This window comes from Asparagus officinalis, chromosome 1 (assembly GCF_001876935.1).
Source record: "Asparagus officinalis chromosome 1, Aspof.V1, whole genome shotgun sequence".
NCBI lineage: Eukaryota > Viridiplantae > Streptophyta > Magnoliopsida > Asparagales > Asparagaceae > Asparagus > Asparagus officinalis.
Window position 1 is genome coordinate 2499281 of NC_033794.1, and position 10342 is coordinate 2509622.

The window sequence follows — 10342 nt, forward strand, 5'->3', positions numbered from 1 at the left end:
AGTGCTGTAACCCTAGGACCATGGTCGCTCTTTTCCCTTTTCCCTCTTTTCTCTCTCTCTCTCTCTCTCTACTTTGCTCAGTGTACTCGTACTACTCGCGAAAAGCAAGTAATTTTTTAGCCCTCTGATGCTGATGCCCTCAAGTAGCAAAGGTTAATTTCTTTACAAGCGCATTGCAGTTCGGAACTGGGTCGGGTGAAAATTTAATGATTATACTAATCTAACAGAAAATTGATTATTGAATTTACTGCTAAATTTCAATTTTCAACTAAATTTTAAATCTTTTTAGACTAACGAGTATGAATTAGTATTCAAAATTGAACAAATCCCAGCAAAAGAGAGAGAGAGAGAGAGAGAATAAACACTAGGATTCTGGAATTACTTGGTCATCATAGTATAGTAGGAATAGATAGGAAATACTCATAAACAGTAGTTAATTAGTAATTCGATCTCCAGTCTAGAATCAATCATAGATTAATAGAAAAATGTAACATGTTTAGGATGACTTATAGTTATTAAGATTAGAAAATATGGTTTAAGTGATATTTGCTCTATACAACATATTTTTGAAAATTTCTTTTTTTTTTTTTGAGAAAAAGGATGGATTACCAACATAGTAATCCAGCCAGCTAAATTAAACAAAATTGGTTGTTACAAAAAAAGTATTCATCCCCAACCAAGAATGAATACCCTGGATTGTCAAAGTTTTACAGTCAGATTCACCTAAATTCTTCACCCCCTAGCAATTGATAACAAAATATCAAAAACTGTATCAAAAGATCAACACATATACATTTTTTCATATGTAGACCACAAAAGCAGACTTCTTTCTTGGGCTTAGTCTTCATTCCAGCAGATCAATCACCCCCCCAGCTGTGGAAATTGAAATTCCAGCAACAGAAGCAGCTTTTTTCCTCCTCCTCTCTTGTAGTCTAGCTGCACGATCAGTTATCTGAGAACCTATCCAAAATTTTGCAAAAGTCAAAATTTTGTTCAAAAGTTCTAATGATCTCCTTTTCTTATTTGAAAAAATTCTATCATTTCTTTCCTGCCAAATACACCATATCAGAGAACAAAGAATCACATCTCTCTCTATGTTCCCACTATCATACTTCTCATCACTCCAGTTCTTCCAAATATCTTTTAAGGAAGATAACTTGAAATCTTTCTTGATATTCAATTTAAACTGGACAGATCTCCAAATAGAGTATACAAACTCACAATTAACAAAAAGATGAAGGTGATTTTCCTCCTCCTTGGAACAAAAACAACACAGCACATCCATGTGAATACCTTTCTTTACTAAATTCTTTTTCGTATTTAAACTACTTCTCAAAGCCAACCAGACCAGAAATTTCACTTTTAGAGGAACAGAAAGCTTCCAAAGATTTAAGCAGTCATACCTTGAGCCTCCATCAATAAGAAAATGATAATATGTTTTAACAGTAAACTTGTCTTTTGCTTCCCAAATCCACTTTCTCTTATCCTCCCTGTGAACAAAATTAATAAGCATAATACTGTTCAACATATCATAATATTGAAAGACCAGATTTCCTGTCAGCTGTTTTTGAAATTTAATATCCCAAATCCAATCATTATTTAATTTTTTCCTCAAACTGGTAATAGTAGCATAAGGGAATGATGCAATGTTATAAAGAGAAGGAAACATAGAAGCCAGAGTATTTGCACCTGTCCATTTATCAAGCCAATAAAGAGTATTATGTCCATTCCCCACATCTATACTAGTACTGCATAAAAAGCTATCAACATTAATAAAAATATTCCTCCAGAAATGAGATAGGGATCTTTTGTCAGAACAAAAATAATCTGACCAGTTCTTATTCTCAAAATACTTATAGAAACTTATTTTTTTCCAGAGATCTATCTTATCATCAAACCATTTCCAAATCCATTTTCCCAACAAAGCTTTATTCATAGTTCTCAAATTTATAATACCCAAGCCACCTAGCTTTTTGGGTCTGCAAATCTCTTCCCATTTAACCAAATTAGATGAATTTTTGTGTTCCAAAGACCCAGTCCATAAAAATCTTCGCCTCATCATATCTATTTTATCAATAAGCCACCCTGGAAATAAGAAAAAAGACATCCAAAAAATTGGCATAGAGGAAAGAACTGCATTAACAAGCACTAATCTTCCTCCCCTTGATAAAGACTTTCCTTTCCATAAGGACAATCTTCTTTCAAACTTATCAATAATAGGAGACCAATCCTCTTTTTTTAATTTTCCAGGTCTCAAAGGAACCCCAAGATAAGTGATAGGAAAACTACCACTTTTACAATTTAACATGCCAGCCAGATTATGTTGCAAGATCTCATTATCTTCAAGAGCAATGAGCAAACTCTTGTTAAAGTTTATTTTTAATCCAGATGCTAATTCAAAACAGTATAAGATCAGTTTCAAAACTGTCAGCTGCTCTCTTTTGTTTTTACAGAAAACTAAAGTATCTGGATTAAAAATAAACTTTAACAAGAGTTTGCTCATTGCTCTTGAAGATAATGAGATCTTGCAACATAATCTGGCTGGCATGTTAAATTGTAAAAGTGGTAGTTTTCCTATCACTTATCTTGGGGTTCCTTTGAGACCTGGAAAATTAAAAAAAGAGGATTGGTCTCCTATTATTGATAAGTTTGAAAGAAGATTGTCCTTATGGAAAGGAAAGTCTTTATCAAGGGGAGGAAGATTAGTGCTTGTTAATGCAGTTCTTTCCTCTATGCCAATTTTTTGGATGTCTTTTTTCTTATTTCCAGGGTGGCTTATTGATAAAATAGATATGATGAGGCGAAGATTTTTATGGACTGGGTCTTTGGAACACAAAAATTCATCTAATTTGGTTAAATGGGAAGAGATTTGCAGACCCAAAAAGCTAGGTGGCTTGGGTATTATAAATTTGAGAACTATGAATAAAGCTTTGTTGGGAAAATGGATTTGGAAATGGTTTGATGATAAGATAGATCTCTGGAAAAAAATAAGTTTCTATAAGTATTTTGAGAATAAGAACTGGTCAGATTATTTTTGTTCTGACAAAAAATCCCTATCTCATTTCTGGAGGGTTATTTTTATTAATGTTGATAGCTTTTTATGCAGTACTAGTATAGATGTGGGGAATGGACATAATACTCTTTATTGGCTTGATAAATGGACAGGTGCAAATACTCTGGCTTCTATGTTTCCTTCTCTTTATAACATTGCATCATTCCCTTATGCTACTATTACCAGTTTGAGGAAAAAATTAAATAATGATTGGATTTGGGATATTAAATTTCAAAAACAGCTGACAGGAAATCTGGTCTTTCAATATTATGATATGTTGAACAGTATTATGCTTATTAATTTTGTTCACAGGGAGGATAAGAGAAAGTGGATTTGGGAAGCAAAAGACAAGTTTACTGTTAAAACATATTATCATTTTCTTATTGATGGAGGCTCAAGGTATGACTGCTTAAATCTTTGGAAGCTTTCTGTTCCTCTAAAAGTGAAATTTCTGGTCTGGTTGGCTTTGAGAAGTAGTTTAAATACGAAAAAGAATTTAGTAAAGAAAGGTATTCACATGGATGTGCTGTGTTGTTTTTGTTCCAAGGAGGAGGAAAATCATCTTCATCTTTTTGTTAATTGTGAGTTTGTATACTCAATTTGGAGATCTGTCCAGTTTAAATTGAATATCAAGAAAGATTTCAATTTATCTTCTTTAAAAGATATTTGGAAGAAATGGAGTGATGAGAAGTATGATAGTGAGAACATAGAGAGAGATGTGATTCTTTGTTCTCTGATATGGTGTATTTGGCAGGAAAGAAATGATAGAATTTTTTCAAATAAGAAAAGGAGATCATTAGAACTTTTGAACAAAATTTTGACTTTTGCAAAATTTTGGATAGGTTCTCAGGTATATGATCGTGCAGCTAGGCTACAAGAGAGGAGGAGGAAAAAAGCTGCTTCTGTTGCTGGAATTTCAATTTCCACAGCTGGGGGGGTGATTGATCTGCTGGAATGAAGACTAAGCCCAAGAAAGAAGTCTGCTTTTGTGGTCTACATATGAAAAAATGTATATGTGTTGATCTTTTGATACAGTTTTTGATATTTTGTTATCAATTGCTAGGGGGTGAAGAATTTAGGTGAATCTGACTGTAAAACTTTGACAATCCAGGGTATTCATTCTTGGTTGGGGATGAATACTTTTTTTTTTGTAACAACCAATTTTGTTTAATTTAGCTGGCTGGATTACTATGTTGGTAATCCATCCTTTTTCTCAAAAAAAAAAAAAAAGGAACTTAATAGATCTAAAGTTATAAGATTAGCGTATATATATTATCTGGAAACTTTCGAATAAAAAATTCAATGTTTGCAAACTATAGTATATCAACGAGCCAGTTTTGACCGGCTCGGGTTATATAAATGCTAAGAAATATAACTAAAGTACATAAGTGACAATGGAGTGAATAATATAGGATTAATGTGCTTGATCTCTTACTAGTTTCTTAGTATTCATTTATATATAATTAATTATTTTAAATTTTGATTTAAAATTAAAGAGAGAAATAATGCCTCATGAATTTTTCAGCCACCGATCAGAGATCGAAAACTACGAAACTCGTAAAAGAACGAAGACTAGGGAGAATTGATCTCTAGCTTACCTTCAAACCTTCCCGACTCCAAGCTCGATCGATCAGCCATAAGCTTTTGAGTTAGGGTTTCGAGAGAGATTTTTGGGGAGAAGAGTGGAAGAGAGAGAGGGTAAAACTGACGGTAGCTTTAGAAAGGCGGTTTTATTGGGAATAAGGGTTTAAGGGGCACTTATTTATTGTTCTGAATAATTTAAATAATGGAAAGGAAATATATGGAAGAAGAAAGAGATAAAATGCTATTTGAAGATTTAGTATGGGGAACGGAAGTAAATTTGTTTCTAATAAAGAGGAGCGAAGTGAAGTGAATATGTATAAAGTTACATAAATATCCTTACATATTGAATGAGAATATGTCTTAGTCATTGATTTTAATGTCATAAGGATATAAATGTCTTATCACATTGTAAAATTTTATATTGGTTTTCATTCCATTCTCTATCTCTAATTGGAGGGGAGGAAAATGAAAGGAAATTTAACCTTCCATTCCATCCTCTAACCCCTAAAAAAAACTCCCAACCAACATGAAATTGAAATTTCACTTTTAACTTTCATTCATTTACCTCCATCCAAACAAGCTGTCGCCCGTCTTAGTGAGCGGACCAGATCTCAGTAGGGAGGAGCTTGTGCACGTGTTTGACTAGTCATGATTTTGATCCGTCTGCGTAAGGTAGCAACAAAACACACATATGTTGCTTAAATTAGTAATGATATGAGAATCATGGTATCCCTCTGTTGCATCACTTTTGCAAATAGATTAATCATATAATATTTCACTAGTTGCGGTTCAGAAAATTTTTAAATGTACGGAGCTTGTTGTGTAGTGGCGGTCCAAAGAGAGAATCCCTGGATCTAATGCGCTGGATACTTTCTCAAGTGATCCTTGTTACTTCTATCAATAGAATAAATTTCTACACCAGTAAACTAAATCTCTCTATTTATACTGATTCAAGATGGATAGTTTCTAGTGTATTAGCTATCAAAATGATAAATATGAAAAGATAATCTCTCAAGTTTGTGGAGCACAACATTGGCGCCATGAACAGTGCTCAGAGAACACTAGTTTGTCCGCTGACCCATTTTTCTTTTATTTTTCCTACATCTCTGCAATAAGAAACTAGTTAAGGATACAAGGTGTTAGCCTTGAGACCAAGTGACACAAGCAGCAAGAAGATTGCAGAAGTTTTGTTACCTTGTTTTCATAGTTTTTCGAGCAAAACATTCATCAGGTGTAATAAAGAAAAATATGACAATTATAAACATCTGGCAATCTTTTTCTTCTGTATTACATTCTTTTCTGGTGGCAACTATCTACGAAGTACAGATACATAAACAAGTATAAATATTGATAAAAGGGCAACAGAACAATCCCCACGGATTTAATAATCATAGCATGTATCCGTTAATCTTTTTCAGATCAAATGGAAGCATGAACTCCGAAGCAAACCAAGAGACTGTGTGGAGGGTTGAAGCTCACATCTTACAGACCTTATCGTTACTGCATTCTTGACCCTGATCATCAGCAGAAAGGAACAGAACACGTAAGCATCCGAAGAGATTAAACACTTCCCAAATCATACACTTTATAAAGTTAAACATACTAATCAGTACTAGGAAAGAAACAACCGTCGAACATGTAAATGTGAGATGAGAATCACATAATGGTCATTACTTAACACTTTCCGAATCATACAACTTCTGGAGTTAAAACAAATTACTCGCTATTAGGAAAGAGGCAAATTTCAAACATGTGAATGTGAGACGAGAATCACATAATGATCCTTGGTTGATTTTGTCGATTATAGCAGTTACACTAAATAGCTAGAGATAAAGATTCAAAAGTTTTTAAGTCATGGCACTAGCTTCTTTGTTTCCAGTCCCATTGATATTGATAGTTTAGGTGATCAAATGAAGGGGCAAAAAGAATCAAAAGAAACTGTTTTACTTTCTCCTCATTTTCAGCATCACCTTTCAACCATCCTTCCGATTCCTGTTTCTTTCCTATCGTCTTTTTCCTCTTTGAATCACTTCGTAATGAAAGACAAATACAAAAGTATATTTTTTTAAATTGAGCAAGCATAATGCCAATGCTTTCCCTTTCTGCCAAATAAAACAGACATACAAAATGATATATCTTCGTTGAATTGTATACAATACTCACCATCTTTTTCTTTCTTGCTTCCAGAATGTTATCGAGGGGAGGCCGACCTAAAATTTTAAAAAAAAAAACATTAAGGAAAAGTTAATAAAACATCCCACAATTTATGAATTAGAATCTTAGTAAATTATATTCATAATCATAGCTAGCAGTTTACAGGACAATAATTTGATTCCAGCTCATGAAAGTCATCATTACTGTTATCCACCTTCATCAAATTGTTTAATTGTGCTCCTCATAAAGTTGGATTCAAAAAACTATTTGCTTCTTCCTCTTTACTGCCACTGTCTCTACTTTTAACTGTATTTAATATTGGTTCTCACATTTATAACTTCTTTTAAAACGTAACTTCCATAACTTGAGTTCAGTCCATGGCTTTCAAATCCAAACGAGTTCAGTACAGTTTCTAATTGCTATCTTGTCTAATAATTAGCTCTATTTCTAATATATGTAATATTCTAGATCCATTTCCTAAAAATCAGATGTATATAGGACATACCTTTCAATAGCCAGTAATTTAGATGTCAAAGCATGATCTGAACCTAGGCCATGAAACATAGTGCAATCTCTAATAATGTTGCTCATATTTCCTTTTTATCACTTTCCTGTATCTTAATTGGTTGGAAGGAAATAAAAGAGCCACAGACCTGAATATTGGAGGGTTACAAAGAGTTGAATGGACATGGTCTGGTAAAGTAGCCAAAGACCTGGATGCTTATACATTGCTATAGAAAGACCTGGATACTTAAACATTGCTATAGTTTACTAATGTTTCGTGATCTATGCTATTCCCATTTGCCATAATAGATAATGTGTTTGGCATAAAACATGGAGTGAGAGATGTTCCAAGGCGAAACGTCCACAATCAATATGAACAGCAGGCCAGTGAGATTCTTACTAATATCAACTACAAATAGAGACCCTTCGTAATCAATTCATCACAAAGAGTTTGCCTACAAACTCGGTGGAATAAAACACTCGAAATTAAAGTGATATTATGAATAACTTTGTACAAATTGGATAACAGAATTTTGGAGTGTGATTTTACCTGTAATTTGCAAGCGATATTTTGCCCAAACACTGTATACTGAATTCGCTACTGTTGCAATCTGCAAAATACAAGGTATGTGTTGGTTATCACCAATAGTTTTATGACTAAATAACTGAATCATTTCAATGTAAACAATAGCACAGCTCGAATATTTACAATGCTAGACATCAAAAACAAGCATTGCCTGATGGTAGCCCGAATAAGGAAAACTATTATTCATGTTTCAATAAGTGAATAGCTGCCCTACAATTATAACAAATTAATTGACAGTCTACAAGAAGAAAACTTACAGGCTCATATTTGGTAATGGCATAAATCCATCCCAGGCCAACTTCCTCATATAATCTTCTAAATGCCTGCAAGTGATCTCTAATCAGCTGGAATCACATTTCTACATCAGCTTTAGAGTTGGAGATAAAGTTTATTCAGCATGTAAACATGTATCTCAATTAGCACCCACTGTTTTGTCACATGTAACGCTTGTCCGGTGTTCATACAGGGGATGAACTAAGTTCTTGCATCCAACTATTTATCCAAAAATAGATGTCACTTTGAGAAACCATAGGAGCACAGTATATAAGTGTCATCAGCAGCAATAGTACTTTCTTTGTTAGGAATACTTCCAACAAAATGAGTTCGGCTGTGTTCAATAAAGTAGCTGTCGATCAAAAAGGTTGACCAAAATTTATGACCAGATGCTAATCCAACTAAAATATTTTAATTCGAAGGTGATTTTCCTTCCAACAGCAATCAATTAACTACTTACAAGCATAGATTATCACTCCCAACTCTCAATTCTCAACATCTCCTAATCCCAAAATTATTTTTACTCTAATAATACAGTCACCCAAATCTTTCTCTCCTGCGGCCCTCTGATATACTTTTAAAGCAATGCTTCACCAAACTCGCCATTTCTAGATGGATGACGCACAGTATGTTAAGATTAATCAATAAAAAGACATAATCATTCCGACAGATAAAATAGCTTAAACCTATATGTCTTTTAATCGGTAAAGATTCTCGAATTTTATTCCTCGATTTTCATTCTAAGTTTCTAACATACAAATGAAAAATAATCGTACGCTCTAGACAAATAAGACTAGAATGCATACTACCAAAAAGTACACCAACAAAAGGGAAATGTCATACTTCGACATCTGTGACCACCGTCCCATCCGACTCAATCGCATGGATCTTCCCCATCACCTACAACAAGACGCAACAAAAATCACCATCAAAACATTCATAATATTTCACACACAAAAAAAAAGAACATCACGAGGACAGAAAACACATACGGTTTCATAATCCAATCCTTGATTCTCCTCAGGAGTGTACTCATCCGAACTGATATCCACAAATTTTATAGCTTTATAGCTCTCATTCCTCTCTTTCAACATATTCACCTAAAAAATAAATAAATAAAAATACGGAGCACGCAACGTTAAGCCCCAGTTGAACCTAACAAATAAAAAAAACGAGCTTGATTTCACCTCGCGCATGCAGAGCGGGCAATCGCCATCGTAGAGCATCTTGATCCTCCAACCGTTTGATGATCTGTCGTTGCCCTTCGATTGAGCGACTGATTCGATCTTAGGGTTGGAGTCTGTAGCAACTTGACACCTGAAAACTACGATAAGATACGGATTACGATGGTAATAAGTCGCAATTTTAGGGTTTTTGAGTGACATTTTGGGAGTCGGATTCTACCAGGTGAGGGATTGCGAGGAGAGCACGTGACTCTGAGAGGTGAACGGATTGGCGATGGAGGAGGAGGAGGAGAGCAGAGCGGGCGATAAAGAGGAAGGCGGTTAGCAGCGGCGCGTAACGCCATTTTTCGAGCCTCGATCTCCTTGATTTTCCTTTTTTTTATTTATTTCTTTATTTTATTTTATTTTTGGGAACTAATTTGTTTTTGAGAGAAAAAAGGAGAGCGACGGTTTCGACGTTTTCGTGTCCACGCAATGTCCGCTCGAGGATTACCGGCCCTGAACCCGGCCGTGTGGCGCGATCGGTGAGCTTAGAAAAGCATTAGGACGACTTTTGATTATTTTGATATCAAACTGTGGTTGGCTTTAAAAAATTAATAATATTTTTAGTGCACATAAAGTTTTTGAATAAGTGTTAGCAGTCAGGCTGATAAGAAAATGAGCCGTCCAAGTGCCTTTACAATTTATTTATTTATTTATTTTTGGTTTTCAAGGTTTGCGAGCAATTTTGATGATTTTTTTTTTTTTGCAGGAAATGGGAGGCATTTCTTTATATAATTTTTTTAAGTGTAAAGGCATTCACATTAGTTTTTTCTAAGTATAAAAGCATTTTAGAATTCTCAAATTGTGGCTCCCAAAGATCAAATGAGGGCTTTTCTTGATATATATATAGTATATATTAGGATTGTCACTCTATTTGTAGCTCCTCTATAATTCAAACTCAGATTGTCACTCTATAATTCAAACTCAGATTGTCACTCTATTTGCAGCTCCTCTAACCGAGAT

General features: G+C 34.3%; 1 protein-coding gene across 3 annotated transcripts; it reads right to left on the minus strand.

The window, feature by feature from the left end:
- On the minus strand, positions 5813-9842 carry LOC109846089 (uncharacterized protein At5g50100, mitochondrial). 3 transcript variants are annotated; one of them, XM_020415316.1, is made up of 8 exons: positions 9558-9842; positions 9341-9477; positions 9146-9253; positions 8997-9053; positions 8138-8224; positions 7845-7905; positions 6800-6846; positions 5813-6150 (listed from the first exon to the last, which is right to left on the minus strand). In XM_020415316.1, exons 1-8 carry the CDS (start codon positions 9679-9681, stop codon positions 6112-6114), a joined length of 660 nt encoding a protein of 219 aa, XP_020270905.1. In that variant the 5' UTR covers positions 9682-9842; the 3' UTR covers positions 5813-6111. The 3 variants fall into 3 exon arrangements, with proteins under 3 accessions (XP_020270905.1, XP_020270909.1, XP_020270914.1); XM_020415320.1 differs by having other exon boundaries at positions 8138-8203; positions 9558-9838; XM_020415325.1 differs by having other exon boundaries at positions 9341-9470; positions 9558-9667.

What these genes read in the sequence shown, in the direction of transcription:
- LOC109846089 (XM_020415316.1), bottom strand. Translation starts at nt 9,681, where the DNA reads ATGGCGTTACGCGCCGCTGCTAACCGCCTTCCTCTTTATCGCCCGCTC. An exon ending in TCCTCGCAATCCCTCACCTG is followed by an intron (nt 9,478 to 9,557) that starts GTAGAATCCGAC and finishes ATCTTATCGTAG; the next exon opens with TTTTCAGGTGTCAAGTTGCT. An exon ending in CGGTGGTCACAGATGTCGAA is followed by an intron (nt 8,225 to 8,996) that starts GTATGACATTTC and finishes ATGTGATTCCAG; the next exon opens with CTGATTAGAGATCACTTGCA.